This window comes from Rhododendron vialii, chromosome 11a (genome assembly GCF_030253575.1).
Source record: "Rhododendron vialii isolate Sample 1 chromosome 11a, ASM3025357v1".
Lineage (NCBI taxonomy): Eukaryota > Viridiplantae > Streptophyta > Magnoliopsida > Ericales > Ericaceae > Rhododendron > Rhododendron vialii.
Genome location: NC_080567.1, coordinates 2,493,331 through 2,518,112, shown reverse-complemented (window position 1 = coordinate 2,518,112; position 24,782 = coordinate 2,493,331). Strand labels below are relative to the sequence as shown.

The window sequence follows — 24,782 nt, the reverse complement described above, 5'->3', positions numbered from 1 at the left end:
ACAAACGGATACGTGATTTGAGATTTAAGGGAATATGGCAGAAGATAGTAAGATACGGTCGAGCAGTATTCGTGGCATACAGCAAGATGTTCTGTAACAAGTTCAACCAACGTTCGTGACGCGGGAGTTGTGGTAAAATCTTAATTCCGCCTTGTAGGGTTTTTTGCAATGATTGTTATCTAATCTGTACGCGTCATTACTGGGTTCTGGGAATCATTTCCCAACACCCTTTGTAGACACCTCCCAAACAGGGTATCGCCATACAGATTGATCACGCTTGTTCGGTTCCACTTCATAAACAAAGATCGTGGATATTCCCATGGCTAGGAACATCGCCATATGATAACGGTTATCATCAAAATAGAGTCTCTACCTAGTTTATTAAAACTAGGAAAAATAGAGAGAGATTCCAGGTACGGGAGCCAAGAGTACAATAAGGAGAAGATATTAGGCACCCCTCTTTGCCCAATCGTGAGACTGACTGGTGAATTGATGTCACGGTCGAGGAATCCCACTGGATAAATGTATCGGCCGAAGGATTGAATCCCCAGCCGATGTTCTTCCTCACACCAGAACAAAGAGTTAATCAGGAATTAAAATAATACGATTAAAGTATAAAAACAGAAGATGAATCAAACCATAGGCCCTTGGGCCTCACCTTCTTGATCCCTCAGTGCTTGATTGCTTAGGATTGATGGTGATTGACTGATCTTCTTCTCGAAACCCTAGTATTAGGGTTTGTACTTCGGGATTTAATCGCTTGGGATGCAGCTGCTCACAAAGGTTTAGGGCTTTTGTAGAGAGGATATGAGAGATAATTTCTACAAAGCTTGGAGCTATGAGATGGCAGAATTGAATGTTAATTTCGGAACCCTAAGGCCTCTTTATATAGGCATGGGATGACACACTCCGGCCAATCAAATGGCGTGAATCAATAAGGTAGTATAGGGTTAGAAGATCTTTGCTCGAATCTCTTTTCGTAACCCTGAAGAATCGGAAAAAGGCTGCTAGGGTTTTGGTGCGTTGATCAAACGATTGACAGAACATTCCAAAGTTCTGGAAAAAGACGATCTGGTGGCTGTGGAATGGATCTAGCGGTCAAGGAATGGATTTGGTGGCCGAGGAATAGATCTGGTGGCCGAAGAATGGATCTGGCGGCCAAGAAATGGATCTGGTGGCCGAAGAATAGATCTGGTGGCTGAAGAATGGATCTTACGGTTGATAGATGTATTTTCCTAGGATGCTGTATTTCTGTCTAAAAGGCTATTTGGCTCTGAATTGGGTCCTCTAAGTGGCTAAAAGTACTCACCAAAAGTCTATGCGTTTACAAGAAGTCAATCAGCAATCACTGTATCCATTCATCATCGGGATGGTCCCCAAGTTGGGACTTGAAATAATTGTTAGGCCAAATTGGGGTGTCTACAGGTGCCCCTCTTTGACTAAACTTAGATGGATTGCGAGACATGTTTAAGTAAGAGTCAAAGCTGTAAAAACAACTCAATTTTGTCCAACCACTATTCCAAGGGTTTTTTTTTTGAAGAAGGTTTTTGTTTTGGTCGGGCCGGGAGGCTGCCTACGTATTCCACGAGGGAAATTCAGACCAATCGTAGTTCGGAGGGTAATAAAAAGAAAAAGTTTAGTGGATTAGAGAAAGAAGACGTACGTTCAGGCTTAAAGAGCCGTAGTGCGACGTACCTAGGCTAGGCCAGGATTTTGGGGGAGAGTAGTTGAAGGAGCGCGGGGCTGCCGGAGAAATTTTGCGGAGAGCATCTTCAGAATTTTAGGGTAGATCAATACACAGTGGGTGAGTTGTTTGCTTTTCTTGATCATCATTACTTTGACTGAGTGGAGCTCGGTAGAATAGCCTATCTTTGCGAATGAGCTGGAAGGAATTGATGTAATTGGGTGGAATCCTAACCATATGCTAAAGACAATTGGACGCCGGTTTTGAGATATGGGGGGCACAAGGCCAGTAGCTGGAGGTGAGAGAACTGAGGTGCAGACCTGGTTATAGTCATGAGGCAAGAGTTTGAGGAGTTGGAGCTTGGAGCTTGACATGATGGAACCAAGGCGTAGAGCCGGAGTCAATCATAAGGCAAGAGCCTGAGGAGTCGGTTGTAACCTATTTCAAATGCAAACACAGGGTATATTTGAAAGCAAAATGCATTCAACTAGTGAATCCTATAAGTGTAGCACTAGGTTTCATTCAAGGGAATGCTCAGGCCAAATAAGTATAGTGACTCAAAAACATAAATCATCAAGAGATACAACGCCATGAGGTGTACAAGACGAGAGACGTAATTTTGACTTCCGTGCACTCTATTTGGAATTTAGAATGTAACACTTATTCTATTACATGCTTCAAATCGTTGGACATGTGATTAGCTTATGTCAAGTGACATGCAACAAACACATCAACCACTGTAAGCTATATTATTCAAGACACAATGGTGTAAGAGGTATGTGCACATTATTTTGTTAATAGAATGCTTAGAGTAAAATAGGTCATACCACATTAAAGGATGCCAAGGGGCAAAATACATCAAGAGACACAGTACACCACAAAATCATTTAGGGGCCAAGAGGCGCAACATGTCTAGAGACACAACATATCAAGAGTTGTAAGGCCATGAGGCATGTAGGTCAAGAGACTCAGGCGTCAAGGGACACAACACCAAGAGGTGTATAGGTCAAGAGACCTAATACATCAAGAGATGCATTGCCTAGAGGCATAGTGGTCGAGAGATCCAATACATCGAGAGATGCAATGCCAAGAGGCATAGTGGTCAAGAGACCCAATACATCGAGAGATGCAAATGCCAAGAGGCATAGTGGTTGAGAGACCTAATGTATCAAGAGATAGCGCCTATTTTTTTCTCTTCAGAGCCAAAAGGCGTCACACCAACAGATAATCAAACACATTCATAATGCAAGCAACATGTAGTAGTGAAGACAAAAATCAAGTATTAGATCAATAGACCAATGCAAAACCAAATAACCACAACAACCATAAAGACATGAAAGCGAATCAAATGTGCGGGCCAAAGAGGCCCAGGGAAATGTCTAGATAAGACTAAACAGTGGGGTGCTCAAGTATACAATTCAACTGTGCGTGCCAAGATGCCAATGCAACTGCCTAAACTACACATCAAGCAACCATGTGATTGTGGTGACATGCAAACAAGTGTTTTGAGACATCTTAACTTTCGCGTACTCAAGCTATTGCTTCTCCTACACCATAAGATGGCAACAAACTCTATACTAGCCAAATGGCTATGACAAAGAAGATGATGAGATCCAAGAGATTTGAAAATTTGCAACACTCTAGCAATGCTGCTAACACACTATATGGCCAAGGGACCTTCTAGCTACACTCCTCATAAAATGGGAAACCCATGTTATCTTCGTGAAAATTTGAAAAATAAGTAATTGTGCTTATATTGTTGTGTCAAAAATGCTTAGGATAAAATCAATTTTGAAAATTTCTCCTTGAGGATTTCAAAACCACATCATTTTACCTACATGATTCACATTCAAACCACTCAGTTGTCAAGAGACGCAAAACTGTTCCACGAACTTATGGCCCTAGCGAGTTTACTGCTTTAAGGTGAATTGACAACTTTGAGTTGGATTGATAAATGAGCACTACGCGCCTCATAGGAGATTATGTGCTTCTAAAAAGGGGAATGCAGTTGTGCCCCTTTGCTTCATACCACCTTTCCTTGTCCATACCTTCCAATTGGTTATGCCCCTAGTATCTAGGACCTTGTTGCTAATTTGCGTTCTTCAATCCGAGAGGACTTTATTATGGACCATATTGTAGGTTAGGGTGTTGGCTTAAGAAATAAAGGGATATAATAGCTCAAACCTACTTTCTACTCATGCTTGCGTTCCAAAAGCAAGCATCCATCTAATCGCTCTATTTTGTATGAGAGGGAGATGTTTCTTCAAAATGCCCCCTGTTTTTTGATTGGAAGCGATGATGTTTTTCTTTTCTTCTTTCAAAACCCCCTTGTGTGACGGGATGCTTACTTTCCATTTTGTAGTCATCTCTCATAGCATTTTTATCTACCCCAGTGGGGGGATGGCTGTCTAGTAGGCTTTATTTGAAAGAAACTATTCAGAGGCTCAATGTGGCTAGCAAGGGATAAGTGTTTACATAGAGAAATGATGGCCTTTCTTCATTTTGAATCACGTAACAGAGCAACTAGAATCCTAACCAAGAGATTAAGAGGCTTTGATGTTTTACCAAGTGGTTCTTCAAAATTGAGGACAAGTCTTGAGACTCAAAGTGGGTGCATGGAAGCATGGCTAAATTTCATCATTTTTTTTATGCTCTAACTTTTGCCTAGACCGCCTTTGAGGGATTTCAATCTAGCGAGCTCATTTTTTTTCCTTTCTATCTTCAACAACATGTTTCACCTATGAGTGGCTCCATGAGAGCACACAAATGTTTTCAACTCCCCCTCAACTCAACATGAATGACATGGGTCATAACTCATTCTTTGCATTTGACAACTTGAGTGATTTATGATGTGTTTCAAGCAATATCATGAGATCACTTTGAAACCCTTGAGGATTGTTTTCAACACTTAATGTTATCATGAGTATTCTATGGCAGCAAATTAGCACAAGAGAAAACATTTTCAAAAATGTGGCCGACACTAAGGTGCCTACGTATCTCTAAAGAGAATCAGGTCATTCGTAGTTCATGTCTAAGGAGATTCATATTCCGGGAGAGATTCCCATTTCATGTTGAGTGCAAAGAGTTGGTTCAAAACCATGATGAATAAAATGACTTTAATTTCAAGAGAAAATAAACTCAAGACTTAAATTCCTAAAATGAGAACAAACTCGAGACTACCCTAGAAAGAAGCAAATAAGGGCCAAAAGAAAGGCCCAAAGATTAGCTAATTGAAACTCATAAAAAAAACTGACTCAAAACACATGACAGAAGTTGGCTGCCGCTTCTCGATCATCTAGCTTGGTTGGATCAACTATCCCTTGATCGATGAGATCCTGGACTGCATTCTTGAGAGCCTCACATTGTTCAATGGAATGACCAATCACTTGGTGATACTTGCAATACTCCTCACCCTTCTGTGCAAGATTACTAGAAAATTTTGGTTGCAATGGTTTCAGATCGCCTGCTGCTTCTAAGATGTGGAACACATCTTCTAACTTCATTCCAAGAGGAACAAATTCCCTCTTACGCTTGTGATGAGATCTCACCATATTAATACCAATATCATTGTTGGTATTTGTGCTTGTTTCTACCTTGTGGTTGACTTCTCCATTGTCGAGTAATCATTGATAAAGGCCGTCTTCAACTTGCAAGCTAGTAGCATAGAGGCACTTAAAAGTAGAAATTGCTTGAGAATACATGTGCCTCAGGAACTGTGGCTGTAAATTTTTTACTACCATTCTGACTTGGTCTTCTTTTGAGGGAAGAGTTTTTATCTGTGCGGCTTTCTTTCTCCACCTAGTAAGAAAATTGGCAAAGCTCTCATTTGGCTTTTGTTTGAGCATCTCCAAATCTCGAGTGGTTACCTCAATTTGGACATTATAGGCATATTGATTGATGAAAGCATTGGCAATTTCTTACCACCCCTTGTGCTTGGTGAAGTCCAAAGTGAGAAACTAGTCGAGAGCACTGCCTGTGAGAGTCCTTTGAAAAAGTTGGGCAATGAGTTCATCATTCAGGCCCATAGGTTTCAAGGTGTTGATGATATGGTGGACATGGCTGGTTGGATTGCCGGTGCCATTGAACTTCTCAATATCAGGCATCTTGAACTTATCTGGCAATTTGCATTTGGGAAAAGGCAGAGTCCATCAAAATCAAGGATTTGATCTCCTCGTGAGCGCCAAGGCAGCTTTGATGTCCTTGACTTGTTGAGCAAGCTCATGATTTTCCATTATGATCATGGCGCTATCAACTTCTGAGGGAAAGGGCTTCTGAGATATCGGCGGCCACAACTGTCATAGCTAAGTCCAAACGTAAATCTGAGAGAAGCAAAAGCCTAATTACATTCATGTTGAGACATCCCAAATCAAGTGATTGTGCAGTGTGTACCAACGCCTATTGCCCCCTAATATGATGACCCATGTACCATGTATGCAACCAAGTGATTGATCAAAGTACTAGTACTATGAAGTGATGTGATCCGGTTGTAATGCGATACAGCAAACAATCATGCGATAATTATGCAATCAAGTGATCATATATACAATGTACCATGCAAGATAAAAGATTGATGAAACCCCCACTTTTTCTTTTTTCTTTATAAGAACAAAGAAAGACAGAAATTTATGAAAACCTAAAGAATAAGGAAAGATTTTTTTCTTTTGAAAAGATCCTAGCAAAGATTAAAAGAGAAAGAAATAAAAAGAAAGATTCTTCTTCTTCTTCTTTTTTTTTTTTTGAAAGGATCCTAGCAAGAAAGAAAGAAATAAAACCTAGAGAAAAAAGAAGACTTTTGTTTTTTTGTTTTTTCAGAACTCCTAATAGTATAGGACTGTGGCAACCTTTCACAAGTCAAAACTTATCTCAAAGAGAGACAGAGTTATGCATGGACTATTCTTTATCTCAAGAGAGATAGACTTCATCACAAACTCTTAATAAAATGGGCATGAATTCATCTTCTACAGCAATTAAAAATCTATGGAGTGATAATCATTGAATCAAACAAGAGTTTGAGATATAATGCAACACATAGTCCTAACCTGCTTGGGATTTCCTATCCTAGTTTGGAAAGAGTTCTATGGCTTTCTACAATAAGGTTTCGGGTAGTCTCAAAGGGTGCTCCGTTAGGAGTTTGCTGGAACCCCTAACATAGCCCGTGACATGCCCAGGATATTAGGTGAACTCAACGTGGGTTGCCCACTTGATGCATATGAAAAAGAATTAAATAAAGCAAAGATTAATTCCATGTTGAACTTTCTGGTTAGGGTTCTTAAATCCCCAGCGGAGTCGCCAAAAACTATAGACACCTCCCAAATGGGGTATCGCCATACAGATTGATCACGCTTGTTTGGTTCCACTTCATAAACTAAGATCGTGGATATTCCCATGGCTAGGAACATCGCCACACGATAACGGTTATCATCAAAATAGAGTCGCCTCCTAGTTTATTAAAACTAGGAAAAATAGATAGAGATTCCGGGTACGAGAGCCAAGAGTACAATAAGGGGAAGGTGTTAGGTACCCATCTTTGCCCAGTCGTGAGACTGACCCATAATCGTTCGACATACAATGTATATTTGCTTTATTTAATTCTAACACATAATCTGGTTTTTAGCCTTTAACAGTTGATAAGGTGAGCCAGTATGATAATTGAAAGCATGCATCAGAATAAGCAGAAAACAAATATGTCCCAGCAAATAGATCCCTCGGCCGGTGAATTGATGTCACGGCCGAGGAATCCCACTGGATCAATGTATCGGCCGAAGGATTGATTCCACAGCCGATGTTCTTCCTCACACCAGAACAAAGAGTTAATCAGGAATTAAAATAATACGATTAAAGTATAAAAACAGAAGATGAATCAAACCATAGGCCCCTGGGCCTCACCACCTTGATCCCTCAGTGCTTGATTGCTTAGGATTGAGGGTGATTGACTGATCTTCTTCTCGAAACCCTAGGATTAGGGTTTGTACTTCAGGGTTTGATTGCTTGGGATGCAGCTGCTCACAAAGGTTTAGGGCTTTTGTAGTGAGGATATGAGAGATAATTTCTACAGAGCTTGGAGCTATGAGATGGAGGAATTGAATGTTAATTTTGGAACCCTAAAGCCTCTTTATATTGGCATGGGATGACTCACTCCGGCCAATCAAATGGCGTAAATCAATAAGGTAGTATAGGGTTAGAAGATCTCTACTCGAATCTCTTTTCGTAACCCTGAAGAATCGAAAAAAGGCTACTAGGGTTTTGGTGCGTTGATCAAACGACTGACAGAACACTCCAGAGTTCTGGAAAAAGACGATCTGGCAGTCGAGGAATGGATCTAGCGGCTGAGGAATGGATTTGGCGGCCGAGGAATAGATCTGGCGGCCGAGGAATGGATCTGGTGGCCGAAGAATGGATCTTACGGCTGATAGATGTATTTTCCTAGGATGCTGTATTTCTGTCTGAAAGGTTGTTTGGTTTTGAATCGGGTCCTCTAAGTGGCTAAAAGTATTCACCAAAAGTCTATGGGTTTATGAGAAGTCAATCAGCAATCACTCTATCCATTCATCATCAGGATGGTCCCCAATGTGGGACTTGAAATAATTGTTAGGCCAAATTGGGGTGTCTATACCCTCCACCTAAGTCAGTCTAGATTGTACAAAGGCAGATATAAAAATTAAAGGAGCTTAGAGGGTTTCTCCGTAGAGAGAGTCTCCTACCTCAATAGGTAGAATCCTATTAGGATTAGGTCGCTTGGACTTAGAGGTGTGGATTAGTTTGGAACCTATGGAGTCCAATAGTTGTACCTCTCCTGGTTTCCTTAGGAATTTGGATTCCCATCCCATGGCATTTGGAGTGTTTGGAGTTATCCCATTGGAGATTGGGGCGGTGTAGGAGAGTCTTGACACGCCTAGGAATCCTAATTGGAATGTATATCCTGCGATACATAGTAATTGGGTGTAGCTGAGTGCTTTTAGTCTGAGTAGACCAGTTATTCGAGTTGGTTATTGACCGAGCTGAGCAGGTCTGGTCAGTGGTTGATTTTATACTTATCAATGAGTCTATGTATTTTTTCCTCCAACTCTCGGTTGGATGATTTTTGTTGTATTTTTCTTTCTTTTGGCAGCTAACCATCTTTGTGCTTTCTGCCTCCCCTCAATGTATCCTTGTCGAATTTTAATACAAGTTTGTTTCTCCGTTCAAAAAAAAAAAAGTATCGATAGATTGTTTCTTGATTAAGACTCCTCCAAGAAATGTTTCAAAACCTATATTTTTTTCTGCCTATCCATTAATTTAGCACGCCCTAATTACTTTTAATTTGACACGAGACAGAAGAATGAGACAAAATTGAAGAATATCCACCACCCCACTTCCAATGGAGAAACAATATGTACGTACTGTTTAAATTATACAGTTTAGCATCATATACATTACATATACGTAAGATATTAATGAAGATAATAGAACATGTGTTCGAATATAACAACTAACTATGGCTGTTTGCGGTTCGGTTTTGGACGGATTGGTTCGGTTCCTAGGCGGATTTGCATCCGCCAAATTGTTGTAATCTCCATCCGCAACCGTCCGTGAGTGTTTCATGGTTCGGTCGGTTTGGTTTGCGGTTTAGGTGGTTCGGCTTGGTCGGTTTGGGCAGATTTGAAATAGCCTAAAAGCTTCCAAAACTTTGTATCTGTAAAAATGTTACATTAGTCAAGTAACTTTTTTTTTAAATAAAGCAACGTTCATATCTGCTCTAAAAAGCTCTTTGAAACTCAAAAATCAGAGAGCAAAACACACACATTCATACTTACCTCATCCATCACCCGTCCGTAAGCATTGTTTGATCGGATCGGTTTGGATGTGGTTTGGGCGGATTTAAGCCTGTAATTTATTTTTTATAAATATCAAAAATTTAAAAAGTATAGTTGTACATTAAAACATCATACCACTCCGTATTGCCCCAAGACTAGCCAATAATTTTTCATATTGACATAAAATTGAAATTTCTATGTCAATAACAAACAGAATGGTATATGGAGTACTGTCGAATTAACCAGTACTATTTTGGTGGGGTTAATAGTTTATTGTGAAGGGCTTAACTCTTTCTCACATTTTTTTATTTTTTACTTTGGGCGGATTGGGCGTTTTGAGCTGATTGGGCGGATTCAATCCGCATCCGATCCGCTCGCGGCAGATTGTTGTTTTTTCCATCCGCATCCATCCGTCACTACAAGAAAAATTGCATTGGGTGACGAATGAATATCGTCACAAATTGCTTGTTTTTTGTCACAAATAATATAGGTGACGAAAAAAAATTTGTCGACTAAAGGTTGTCGAGGATTCCTATCTGGTGACGAAATCTATTTTTCGTCACCTATAGTGTCTTTTGATGACAAAATATTTCGTCATCAAAAAGTGAATAATTTGTGACGAAAGTTTTTTCCTCACTTATTGTGTTTTTTGACGACGAAATTTTTTGTCATAATTTATTCCTTTTGGCAACGAAAAAATTCGTCACTGATGAGTCTCATCGGTGACGAAAATTTTCGTTGCAAAAGACATTTTCATATGGGAAAAAAATCCTTCTTTCTTACTCTTGCTGGGTTTCGAACCCGAGTCTCTTGAGTTTTTTGCACAAGTTCTAACCAACTGCACCACACACACTTTTCAATAAATATTTGAAATATCTAATATATAACATATATGTTTAACATAAAAATATATTTCAAATGTAATTTTGAACCTTTAAACATTAAAATTAGTAATTTTGATAAACATGAAAGTTGTAGGCAATTGAGTTATTGTTCAAACCCAATTTGAATTATCTCAATCGGAGTTTTTAGTAAAGAGTTATGTTCGAAATACATTTAGTGACAAAGCGCAATACATAAATTTCGTCACGAAAGGTACCCATTTGATGACGAAATATATTTTTCGTCGCTGAAAGCGTTAAAATGGTGACGAAATTATTTTTTGTCACCAAAGTTAAGCATTTGGTGACAAAAAAAATATTTCGTTACTAAATTGGTCTCATTTAGCGACGAAATATTTTTTTTTGTCACCAAATGATTATCTTTGGCGACAAAAAATAATTTCGTCACCTTTTTTTAAGCTTTTGGTGACGAAAAATGTATTTCGTCTCCAAATGGGTACTTTTGGTGACGAAAATATTTTTTTCGTCGCTAAACAGGTATAATTGGTGACAAAATTATTTCGTAACGGAAGTTGTCAAAACGATGACGAATTTATTTTTTCGTCGCCAAATATACTCATTTAGTAACAAAATTAAATTTCGTCGCCACTTTTTCGTCACCAATTTTCATTTTTCTTGTAGTGCGTCACATACCTCGATTTGTTCGTGGACGGATCGATTTGGGCGGATTGGTCGGTTTCGGCAGTTCGGTTGATCCACTTGGCACTGGGCAGCCCTAATTAACACCACATGTCCAATATATGATGAGAAAGATTCGATTATATATTCCTAATCAACATCACTTATCTGTGTGAATTTATATATTTATTTTTGATAGTGCAGGGTGTCCCAGGCCCAGCTTATGTACACCTCAGACTAATCCCTATAGCTCCTCCCAAAGCTATTTCACACGCTTAAAACCTGAGACCTTGGGATAGACAACACCTAAGTCCCAGGGCAAAACCACTTGACCAACCCCTTGTGGTTTGTGTGCGTAAATTATCAAAGAATGGCAATGCAACTCGTCTTAATTATGACCCAGCCGTACGAATTTAGCTCCTATTTTAGATCATGTTAACTAGCAGGGTTTTTTTCGTAATCAGAGAAACTAGTACCAGCTTTTATGTGGTGCTTAACTACTTGTTACCAAAAATAGAAATCATTCTTTGGTTATGCATAGACCACAGAAGAAAGAACGCACCCAGATGGGTCGGAGAACCACCTAAACTAAACTAAACTAACCAAACTCCCTCTTCCCCCTCCTCCATTCCAGATTAACCAAGAAAAATAATACAATTACACTAACTGAAAATAAACTAAAAAGATGACCCGCAAAAATCATTATCCTGCTAATCAACATTTCTCCCCTTTCGCTTCTGCAATTTTGCTGGCAAGTAAAGCAACAGTTTGCTTCTTCTCAATCCCCCTCTAGTGATGGTATCATTGGTGATGGTTGTGGAGGTGGCCAACGAAGTCTAGTTATATAACAAGAGGTGGTTCCGTTGGTGGGGTTGTAGTTGAGTCGCAGTGGTGGAAAAATGGATCAGGTTACGGTGGCGAACAAATCAGATAGTTCAGTAGTGTGTTATGCACCGACGATGATAACAACAAATGGGATATGGCAGGGTGACAATCCTCTCAACTATTCCCTACCTTTGTTCATCTTGCAATTGACATTGGTGGTCGTCACCACTCGTATGCTCGTTTTTATTTTGAAACCCCTCCGCCAGCCTCGTGTTATCGCTGAAATCCTAGTAAGTTTTTCCCGTTTCGTTTTTTCCCCCTTTCTCCTCGTGCAATTGACAATGCCAAATGGCCATTCCAATGCCCTTAAAACTGTGAGTATGAAATGACGGATCATGTCAGATGAGAAAACCTACAGATCAAGAAAAAATGAAATGAAATTTTCTCGTAGAAAGAAGCCAGTATGAAGCATCCATCATAAGATCAGTCTATCATTAACTAGTCGTACGTAGTTAGAATATAAAACCTGATTACAAAATTTGGCCAAAAGAAATTGTGGAAAATTTAGGAAGGTAATGACTATAGAAAGGCAAACAATCAAAACTTTTGACATTTGAAGGCTAGCCCGAGTGCAACGATAAGGTTCCCTTGGTGTGACTTGGTAGTTGGTAGTCATGGGCTTCAGCCACGAAAAAGCTAGCCTCTCCAACTGGGGTTAAGGCTACATATATAATACCCTTCCCCAGACCCTGCATTAACCAGAGCCTCGTAAAATTGGTAGCCCTCTTCTGATAATTATATTTTCGAAGTACGTACCACATATGGTGCCAATATCACAAACTTTTGGGAACCTAGATACTAATTTATGTAGAGGTTTTGAAGTGAGAAAAAATAAGAATGATAAATTGTACCGGGACACAAGCTGATCTAGGTTGAATTACGAATTCCTAGTCCCAAACTAGGGATAATTAAATAGGTTTTTCTCAACGATATGATAGGCGTAATGCCACCTGGTGCTTTTTCTCACCTCATTTTTATTTCTTCATTACTAGACCCAATATGGTTCGATGTCGTTTCATAAACAGGCAAGAGCTAAGAATAGAAAATTTTAGTTTTTGATTCACTAAACGATATTCTTTGATGAATCCCCATGATCAAATGGAGTGTCCATGCAAATAATAATATGTGTTTTTTTTGCAAATAATCATTCAACTAAAAACTCATTGTGGTTTTCTCACAGGGTGGTGTGATTTTAGGCCCCTCTGTACTGGGCCAAAGCAAAGCTTTTGCAAACACCATTTTCCCTCTAAGAAGTGTCATGGTCCTAGAAACAATGGCAAACGTTGGCCTCCTATATTTCCTTTTCCTGGTCGGAGTAGAAATGGACCTTGCCGTAATCCGCCGAATTGGCAAAAAAGCCCTGGCCATGGCTGTTGCTGGCATGATCCTTCCTTTCATCATTGGAGTCTCCTTCTCCTTCATCTTGCATCCAAAACACCAAGGTGGAAGCCAAGGCACTTTCATCCTCTTCCTCGGCGTTGCCCTATCCGTCACTGCATTCCCGGTGCTTGCCCGCATCTTAGCCGAGCTCAAGCTCCTCAGCTCCGAACTAGGCCGGATTGCCATGTCATCAGCCCTAATAAATGATGTGTGCGCTTGGATTCTCTTGGCCTTCGCCATTGCCTTAGCAGAAAATGACACCACTACCCTTGCTTCCCTCTGGGTCATCCTCTCTAGTATCGCTTTCGTCGTTTTCTGCATTTTCATCATCCGCCCACTTGTCTCCTGGATGATAAAACGGACCCCAGAAGGGGAAGCGATCAGTGAATTCTATATTTGTCTGATTCTTACTGGGGTAATGATTGCTGGGTTTGTTACGGATGCAATAGGGACACATTCTGTTTTTGGGGCTTTTGTGTTCGGTCTAGTTATCCCTAATGGGCCGCTTGGTGTCACTCTCATTGAGAAGCTTGAGGACTTTGTGTCCGGGCTTTTGCTGCCTCTGTTTTTTGCCATGAGTGGGCTAAAGACCAATATATTGGCAATCACAGGTGCTATGACATGGATATCCTTAATAATTGTCATTGTCCTTGCCTGTGCTGGCAAAGTTGCTGGGACTCTCCTCGTGGCTTTATATTATCAGATGCCGTTTTATGAAGGAGTTACACTAGGTTTATTAATGAATACCAAAGGACTTGTTGAGATGATTGTGCTTAACGTCGGTAAAGACCAAAAGGTATGCTCTTTCTTCTTATCCTCTCCAAAAGGGAAACAATAGATATTAAGTTTTCAAAATTAACGCTCAGAATGCAGTGCTAGTTAGTACTCAATTCACGCGATCACACTCAAAGGTAAATGCATTGCTCTCACACTGCATTATGAAACTACTGGTGGGGTTGACAATATACTTCACATAGTGGGTTGTTCAATCATCTAGTGGAGAGAAGCTCAATCTAAACTTGTTTGTGAGTGACATTTCTTCCCTCTTGTGTATAACACTGTACAGGTGCTAGATGACAAGTCATTCGCAATAATGGTAATTGTCGCTGTGGTCATGACTGCAATCATCACCCCAATCGTGACTACAATTTACAAACCAGCTCGCAGATTTGTTCCCTACAACCGCCGCTCAATCCAGCGATCCAAACCCGATGCAGAACTTCGAGTTCTGGTCTGCATCCACACCCCTCGAAACGTCCCCACAATTATTAACCTCCTTGAAGCCTCCCACCCCACCAAGAAATCCCCTATTTGTATATACATCCTCCACCTCGTCGAGCTCACGGGCCGGGCCTCCGCCATGCTTATTGTCCACAGCACAAGAAAGTCTGGCCGTCCTGCCCTGAACCGGACCCAAGCCCAGTCCGACCATATAATCAACGCTTTTGAGAATTTCGAGCAGCATGTGGCTTGTGTATCTGTTCAACCCCTCACTGCCATCTCTCCTTACTCCACCATGCACGAAGATATTTGCAGTGTGGCCGAGGACAAACGAGTGGCATTCATTATCATACCTTTTCACAAACAACAAACGGTTGATGGAGGAATGGAAGCAACAAACCCAGCATTTCGAACCATAAACCAGAATGCATTGGCTAATGCTCCTTGCTCTGTAGGGATTTTGGTCGATAGAGGACTAAACGGGTCAACTCGGTTGGCTACCAATCAGGTTTTCTTTCATTCTTTCTCTTTGGTAATTGAGCACATAGTAACTGAAAAGTAAAAAAAATGTATTGAACAAGCTATTCATGACAAAGACATGTCAGCCTAAAAGAAAACTCTAACTATGGGGTTGTCAATCAAGATTATCTCACCTCTCCTAAGCCTCTGGTTTGGCTACTAGGTTCACCTGACCTACACAGGGAACACATTACTACAGGTCAATCTCGCCGATCAACCACCAAAATGACCCTCCAACGAGCAAGTCAGAATATGTAGAAAGAGAAGGAAAGTACTAGAGTTTTGGGTGGAGAAGAGTGTGTCCCACGTTAGGGTTCCATCCTTTCCTTTATATAGAGCAACTTGCGCTCCTCCCCAAGTTTACTCATGTGCCTAGCACGCTTCGGTAACTGCCTCAGCCCACGTCACACCTAACGTCATAGATAAGATAGTTATCTATTATGAGCACCAGTTGACACCCATATGAGTCCTTAATTATCCTGCTCCACATCCACTTTAGGTGACGTGATATCCGTCACTCTAGATTAGGCAATAACGAGCACATGGGTTAGCAGGAATGGAGAGGATGGCCGAGCCATCGTGTCCGAACAACATGGTCAAACCACAAAAAGGAGGTCAATCTTAGTATGAGTTGGCCGAACCATAATGTTCAAACCATAGAGAGACATCAACCTCAATATGAGTTGGCCGAACCATAATATCCGAACCATACAGAGGAGCGTCGACCTTAGTATGAATTAGTCGAACCATAATGTCCGAACCAAAGAGAGTGTCAATCCTTAGAATGAGTTGGCCATTCGAATCTGCATGTTTGAACTCCATTTGTGCCGAACGGAGCCCGACCAAACCTACCAACCCAGTCAATGCCTCGATCAGATCAGACAAAATCGAGGGGTTTAACCCAGCCTTGAGCTAAATGTAGTGATCGTTGGCCGCACTAGCATATTCGGCCCACTACACTAACAACCCAAAGAGGCTAGAGACAAACACACCACTCAATGCAAACTGAAGAGGAGAAGAAAACACATCATCTTCTTCTTAGACAAGGTTTAAGGCAAGATCTTTTAGGCATGATGCAGAGGCTAACAACTCTCTCTCTCTCTCTCTTAAATTTATGACTTTTGTTTTCTCAATGAGCTCCTTCTTATTTGCCCATTGCAAATCAGGTGTCGCACCACGTTGGAGTTTTATTCTTTGGGGGCCCTGACGACAGGGAGGCATTATCGTATGCGTGGCGGATGTCCCAGCATCCCGGCATTAATCTCACCGTAATGAGGTTTGTTCCCGGCGATGACGCAATTGTGGAGCCCAACAGTGAACCCAATGACCCAAGGATACTAACAGTGGTGACAGACAGTGATAGAGAGAAACAATTAGATGAAGATTACGTTAACGAATTTAGGGTAAGAACAGTGAACGATGATTCAGTTATGTACACACAGAAGGTAGTGAATAACGGAGAGGACACGGTGGCGGCCATACGGTCTATTGGCACCGGACACGATTTATTCATAGTCGGGAGAGGTCAAGGGATGATATCTCCGCTCACGGCAGGGTTGACAGACTGGAGTGAGTGCCCCGAATTGGGGGCAATTGGGGATTTGCTGGCATCGGCAGATTTTGCGGCCACCGTGTCGGTTTTGGTGGTGCAACAATATGTTGGGATGGGGCCGATCGGGGATGGGCTAGGAATGCCAGACAGCCCAACCGAGTACAACAATTTTAGCGTCCAGGTGAACCAACGGACGCCACAACCGAGGGGGCAGATAGTGTTCAACCCATAACCTGAAAGTGCATTTGGAGAGCGACATTGGTGATAACATGTTTCATTGATGGTCTAAAAGAAGGTCAAACAGAAAACAACTGGGATTTGTTAATGGCTATTTTCTGTGTAGCCAGATGTTACGTACATTTTTTTTATTTTTATTTTATGCTTTGGAATATTATAAAAACTAAACAGAAACGAGTTTGCGCAACATAAGTGCAAGCATAAGAGATTACAGTTTCAGCAAATAAAGAACTTTTCTTTTTTAACAAATGTGAAAAGTGTTAGTAATTTATTTAAATCAATGGATATTTGTAATCTTAACGTGGGAAGATTAATAAGTAATTAATAACATGGAGCTCGAAATATAATTGAGATAAGGACGGGAGTCAATTACAATTCTGTAGTGAGTTGAATTGTAATTTGTGTGATAAGAAATAGAATCCTAGTGGAATTAAGATTTCTTATTTACACAAGGAGCCCAAATTTATTTCTTCTTAGGTCCCTGCCCTAACCCTATAAATATACCGCTTCATTCTCTAGGTCGATGACATATTTTTGAGAGATCAAAAAAGTGTGCTGTGAGAGAGAACAACAATCACGTAGGGTTTTCACAAACAGGTACGTGATTCGAGGTATAAGGGAATATGACAGAAGATCGTAAGGTACGGTCGAGCAGTAATCGTGGCATACAGCAAGATGTCCTGTAACAAGTTCAGTCAGCGTTCGTGACGCGAGAGTTGTGGTAAAACCCTAATTCCGCCTTGTAGGATTTTTTGCAATTTTTGTTATCTAATATGTACGCTTTATTAATGGGTCCTGGGAATCGTTTCCCAATAGTGGTATGCAGGCTGTAATCACACGTATGGATTAAATAAGCCATGTTGTCCGTAGGTTATAGAAGGTAGAACATAGAACTGTGCTAACCATTATTTTATAGCGTTCTTACCCAGCTATTATGGTCACATGATTTTTTGTTCATTTTGTATGATTGGATTCCACGATAATTTTTTCGTGGTTATTGTTATTTGTTGGGTACCACAATTATTTTTCGTTATTGTAATAATTAACGTAGCATGTGTTATTTATTGGGTGCCATAATTATTTTTTGTGGTTGTAATAATAACGTAGTATGTGAATTCCAATGGAGGTATAAGATCAATATATGTATGGTTCTTCGATTGTAATAGCATTTGACAGTTATTCGGAGATCGAAAATGATAGATACAGAAGATACAAGTTGTTTGGCTCGCAACAGATTTTTTTCAGATTCGTAGAGTCTGATTGCAGGGCTATTTCGACCCAGTAAACAATGGAATTAGTAAATCTGTTCTTCATGAAAGTTGTAGATAATTGAATTTCGAATCCAAACCAATTTGAATCACTGTAATCGGAGGTTAGATGAGGAAGATATGGCCAAAATACTGAAGGTTGTGCAGTTTACGCGGGAATATATCAAATCCGAATTTTCTTGCTGAAGCACAGTTGGATTTTGGTTTCCTTGATTGATTAAAAGTATCTAAGCCTTCCACACAAGTATGGCTGAAGGAGTTTAAGTTATGAAAGGATTCCTTATTGCTTAAGGATTTTCAAGCTATGGAAAGATTGCTTCTCATTTAAGGATTTCAAGTTATGGAAGATTTCCTTGTTCTTCAAGGATTGCATCTTTGACCATAATAGCTGGATTCTTTTATCCTGTGTTTTCTTATTAATTGTATTTCCATATTGTTTGCATATGTGATGGTTTATCATATTAGGACAACATGGTAATATTTGGCCTTTGACCTAGATCACATTTTTTGCAAACTCGAAAATTTGATAACCCTCACAAATTTTTAAATAACTAAGTGGGAGAGGGAATTTATTTTGGATAAATCCCATGGTCTCCATTCCTAGTTTGTAGATGATATAATTAATTTTGTGTGCTGGTTTCAAAACCTTCCTCCCTATTGGACAAAATTAATTGTGGCATCATCGGTACAAACTTTCTAAAGGGATAGCTCTAAGATAATTGTTGTGTGGGTCACTTCTCCATCTGATATGGTTCATAACGGAACAATAGGTCTAAAAGCTAGGTAATGGTATACACTTAGCTAAATAATAATATCCTCTCTATCTAAGTCACTGTTATTATTTATAGGACCGAAACAATATTGGCTATTTAATTTTGTTTGGCATAGTATAGTGTCTAGATAGTAAAATTAAAAGGTTGTATCTATCTACACAAATGATGAAGAATAGACGACCTTCCCATTGAGGCATGCTCTTCACTATGTGTAGGGTTGCCAATGTTTTTCTTTTAACATGTGGTTGAGGGAACCAATATTAAAATAAAATTCAAGTTTTATTGCCCTTCATAATTGTTATGTGATTCTCAGATTCAAAAATGGATTCTTTCAATTATTCTCAATGCAAATAAATTTACTGGAAAGGATTATACTAACTGAAAAAAGAATTTGGATATTGTGTTAACTGCTGAAGGGCACAAATTTGTATTGTCTAAGGTGTGCCCTCATAGACCTGATGAGAATGCTACATAACAGAAAGCAAAATTTTATAAAAATTGGTGAGTATCACCCATGTTAAAGGGACCCTGATTAGGGATCATGTTCTGAAGATGATAGTTCTTCTTAATGAACTAGAGATCCTTGGAGCTAAAATTAATGGAGAAACCCAGATCAATTTCGTTCTTAACTCACTGAAGTTTGAGAGTTTTAAGTAGTTTCACCTGAATTATTCTATGAATAAAATGCATTTAATTTTGGCAAAATTTCTTAAGGAACTACATGTAGTTGAGGGTCTTGTGGGTGTGAAAAAACCATCTGTATTAGTGGCAGAAAAGGATTCTACTTCTAAGTCGAAATGCAAGAAGAAGCAGAACAAGTCTTAGAAGAAGGTTGTGGAGCCAGTTAGAGCACTTCAAGGTGGAGTGAAAAAGTCTAAGGACAAGTGTTTTCACTGCAAGCAGCAAGAACACTAGAAGAAGGAATGTCTATTCTATCTCAATAAAGTGAATAATCAATATAGATCTTTTCGCTAGTTGTTGAATCATGTTTAGTGGTGTTATCTACCAGTACCTGGTGTGTAGATACGGGAGCCACTAATTATGTTTGCAATTTGTTGCATGGGTTCTAGGAAACTAGAAGACTTAGTGATGGAGAGATTTATCTGCACATGGGTAATGCTACAAGAGCGGCAGCAATTGTAGTAGGAAATGTTATTTTAAATTTTAGTAATGTAGGGGGCCGAAATATCCGAAGGATCACAAGGTCCAGAAAGGGGGAATGAAGGTTCACACGCTGTTTGACCCGCCATCTAAGCTATCTCAGTTCACCTGTAAATAAGTTTGGGCTTCGGCCAAATAAGCCAATATTTATCCGAAGGATAGACGGAACCACGAGTACTTCACCGAACGTCATAAGCTGTATCCGAACATACGACACTTGAGTTTGCTCGGGGGTCTCACCAAACGCAGGGGTAAGAACATCCACTTGTTCAGATAAGTTTTTTTTCGGTAAGGACACCAAACGCTCGGATAATTTCGTATGGCGGAAGTGGGTCCCGCCGAGCACAGACGATTGTGGAACCTTCCATAAATATCTACTGATAAGTAAGCTGTCTTTTCTGATATTCGAAGTGACATCTCTGAACGATGTGACCTCTCTGACATCAACCCATGTGGCTCTGAAAGACTTGGGAAGTGGTGTTCATTAAATGGCCCTGCTACAAGGCGCCAACTGAGCAGAACGTAACACGTGGAAAGTATGACCAACTTGCTCAGCACTCCATCCCCTTTGCCTATAAATAGAGGAGCAACACCACTAAGAAGGGGACTCTGGATTCGGGAACAACAGCATTCTTCTTTCCACCAGCATATTTTTCACTAAACTTCTTCTTCTTCTCTTCTCCACTCACTGACTAGTTCGTCGGAGCTTCTTCCCGAAGGAACAACCCCTTCCGGTTCTGCAGGTACATCAAGACCGGCGTTAGCTCTCACCGCTTCACACACGAAGATAGCTACACAGGAAGGTTCACGAAGAAATCACGCCCCCACAATTGGCGACTCTGCTGGGGAGCAGAATAATCTCTTGGGGTGTTCTTTGTGTTCTTCGTGTTCTTAACCAGTTAAGGTCCAAACAAGATCTTCAAATCAAATTCAGTCTGCTCCTCGTGTTTGAGTTGAACAAATGGCCCAACGCCTCTCACCTCCGGGACCGGAGAATTTCACTCTGGGGCTCGAAGGTTATGGATCTATCAACCTCAAACCCCATCAAGCGGCTAGGACGATTCCATCCGTGGCCCGCCAACTCTCTTTTCCACCTACCGAGTTGGATATCGCCTTGGCCGAACAAAAACGTTAGGCAGCGGTTATTACCATGCTGCAACAACGGCTAGAGGAGCGAGACGGAGGGGTGACTGTAACCCCTGCACACGAGCATCCAGCCGAGCCCAGCCGACCGAAGAAATCCTGCAAACGGGGCAGACCGTCTCGCCTAGCCCAAACAGCCGAACTCGTCGTTCCCGAGCGACGGACTGTCTTTGAGCGTCTTGACCAAGGCGCTCCACGACCTCGGCTGATGAGCATTATTCGTGCTGAGAGTACTCGATCCTCGGCCACGGGCTCAACAGCTGGAACTAACAGAAGAGGCGCGTCCGCCCGAACGCAATATCATTCCGAACGACAAATGAGTCCAAGAAGTGGGAAGAGGCCCGTGGATTTAAACGATCCACCTCGGCACGCACGCAGCAGCAGCAACCGGGAATATTCGGTTCGATCGAGACACGATTCCGAACGCCACGACGGGAGGCACTCGGCAAACTCTAGCAGTCGCCTCCGATCCGAAAGCCGAGGAAACCGTTCGGAGCACGATAATACGATTATCCTGTACGATCAGTTCACAGGCTTGCCGACCATGTATCAACCCGTCGACCCCGCTCTTCAGCCTCGGCATGCTCCTTTGACAGGCTCGAAAGGAGAGGCGCGTGCACCTCCGGTCTTAGCCATTCGGCAACCGAAGGAGAACGAGGAGCATCATCAGCACCATCGGCGGGAGAGAAGAAAGGCTCCAGAGCCGCATACTGTCACTCCTCTCCCTATTGTCCCGCTGATCCCAGCTGAAGATAATTCAAAGCTCGGGAAGGCAAAGGCTTCCCCCTTCGTGGATGCTATTCAACAGGAGCGGCCACCAAACAGGTTCGTCATGCCGAAGCTGAAACGCTACGAGGCGAAGGAGGACGCAGTCGTGTTCGTTTGTCGCTTCAGACAAACCATGAGCCTCCATAACTTCTCTGACACCCTTATGTGCAAGATCTTCCCGCTCACTCTCAGCGAGCCAATTATGCTGTGGTACAATCAATTAAAACCTAAATCAATTTCTTGCTTCAACGAGCTAGAATTAGAGTTTAGCAAACGCTTTATCACCAGTAACATACAACCGAAGACACTATCGATGCTGGTGAACATGCGGAGAGCGGCAGGAGAGACTCTACGGCTATATATCGAGCGTTATTGGAAAGTCTATAATCTCATCCCCGACTGTGATCAGGGCGTCGCGGCTGAATCTTTTATGAACGGGTTGGATCCAACCTCGGCAATGTTCTGTGATCTCTCACGTAATCCGCCAAAAACAATGGGAGAGCTCATGGCCATAATCGAGAAGGATTGCATCCACGAAGAAGCCATGGCCGAGCGGAATACTTCAAAGGTTCCCGAACCTACCAAGACAACAGGGGCGAAGAAACAAGTATCAAACGTTCGCCAGGGGCAAGGAGGCCAGGGCGGCTCAGGCCAAGCAACCAACAAGCCGAGCAACAAGGGTCGACCTCCGCAGCACCCACAGCCGCAGTCATGGCCACAAACGAAGAGGGAGCCACGGCCAGACAAGTACATTACCGAGCATACTGTATTCACCGAACCTATCTATAAACTCCTCAACATCATCGGCAAATTGCCATTCTTTGTTTGGCCAACGGTACTCTTGGGCACCGTCGGTAGCGGACCAGGGATGTGCACGTACCACAAGGAGCGCGGCCACTACACCACACAATGCCCGCCTTTCAAACGGTATCTAGAAGAGCTTACAGCGGCTGGGCACCTGAATCAGTGGATCGACGTTCGGCGAAATCCACTTCCACCACCTCCCCCTCTTATCGGCAATCTTGTAAGCGTTATACAAGGATTGGTTTCCGAAGGAAGGGCGGCCGAGCTTCGCTCAGAAATTGACAGAGCCGTCTCCATTTTATCCATTTGCAACATTGGCGCTTCGGGCAAGCGAAAGTGGGAGGATCAGAGCCTCGACTGTGCTATGACCTTTTCATCCGACGACTTGAAAGGTGTTCAAGTCCCTCATATGGACGCCCTCGTCGTTACTATTGCTATTGAAAAATCAACCGTACAACGAGTATTGATAGACCAAGGAAGCTCGGCGGACGTGATGTTTTGCTCAACATTCCTGAGCCTCGAATTATCTCCCGCTCAGCTTCGGACAGCATCAACTCCCCTTGTTAGCTTCACTGGAGCCCCGGTTTGGCCGCTCGGCTTGATCATTCTTCCTGTGCGGGCGGGATCACGTGTTCTCCAAATTGAATTCGTGGTGGTCGCTTCTCCAAGTCCATACAACGTCATACTCGGCCGAACCTGGTTGCATGAAATGAAGGCAGTCGCTTCTACCTATCACCAGGTGGTTAAATTTATTGGATGGAATGGGCGTCAGGAGAGCCTACGAGGAGACCAAATCCAATCGAAGAAATGCTACATCAGCACTGTAACGAACAAACAGAGCTGTATGGAAGTACAATGCGTGGCCGCCACTCCCACTCCAATGATTGAGGATATTGGAGTGCCAGCCGAACAAAGGTCAGCTGAGGAGCTAATACATTTTTCCATTCCTGGGGGCGAAGGAAGATACTTTTTGATTGGGAGTTCATTGAGCGTAGCCGAGCGTGAGGAGATGTATGACTTTTTGATACGAAACATAGAAGTTTTTGCTTGGACTCCACAAGACATGCCAGGCGTGGACCCATCGTTCGCAATGCATTCATTAAATGTCGATCCGAATAGGCGGCCGGTGGTGCAAAAAGTCCGACGCTCATCAGCCGCTCATACCAAAGCTGTAATAGCCGAAGTGAATCAACTGTTGGAAGCTGGCGTCATTCGGGAAGTGCTATATCCCACCTGGCTTGCCAATCCAGTGGTTGTCCCGAAGAAAAATGGGAAATTAAGGTCATTGGCCATTGGCCAAAACATCAGACAAGCCAAACTTTTCCACCTGGCTGATGTATCAAAGTGCTGCACAGACTCTGATGGAAAAATGGGAAGTGCTATATCCCACCTGGCTTGCCAATTCAATTGGAAATTGTGCTTCGCTGCACAGAATTTCTGAGTTTGGAGGTGATTTTGACTAAGTTCCTTTATTGTGAAAAATCTTGGAAAAATCAGGGATAAACTTTGATATGTTTCTATGATATCTGCAAAATTTCAGACCATGTGGTGGTATAGTCTAGTGTTGGCGGATTTTACAAGTTTGTGTGTTCTGCTGAATTTCGTATTTGCTGCATTGACACGAGAAAAACAGGCATATCTCCTAGCACGTGTATCGGATTTGCGAACCTGTTTTTGATTTGGAAACTAGACTCATAAATTTTTCAAAACATGTAGGGTTTGTACCTTAAAATTTCGTAGGTAAACACAGCTTTTGGTTGGAAGTTGGCTGATCTGCAGAAACTGCAGATTTGTGTTTCTAATTGTGCATCTTCGGACGGTCATAACTTTGTCATTCAAAATCTATTTAGGACAAACTTTATATCAATATTGGTGTACTGGAAGTCTAGTTTCTAATGGTGATGGTTTTATGACCCAAATCTGATCCTATAAAATGCTACAATCATTTAAAGACCAGCTGGTTATAGGATGCCTTGTCATTTTGGGAGTTTTGTTGTGTTTGAACTTCATGTGTGTTTTGGTTTATTTCTAGGTCTATGAGATGGACATACTTGGATTCTTTGGGCATTGTTTA

General features: G+C 41.7%; 1 protein-coding gene across 1 annotated transcript; it reads left to right on the top strand.

The window, feature by feature from the left end:
• The first annotated feature begins 11,574 nt into the window (after positions 1–11,574).
• On the top strand, positions 11,575–16,953 carry LOC131308124 (cation/H(+) antiporter 15). The gene is made up of 4 exons (XM_058334946.1): positions 11,575–12,112; positions 13,063–14,058; positions 14,329–14,991; positions 16,169–16,953. The coding sequence occupies exons 1-4, from the start codon at positions 11,897–11,899 to the stop codon at positions 16,784–16,786; spliced, it is 2,493 nt and encodes an 830-aa protein (XP_058190929.1). The 5' UTR covers positions 11,575–11,896; the 3' UTR covers positions 16,787–16,953.
• The last annotated feature ends 7,829 nt before the right edge of the window (positions 16,954–24,782 follow it).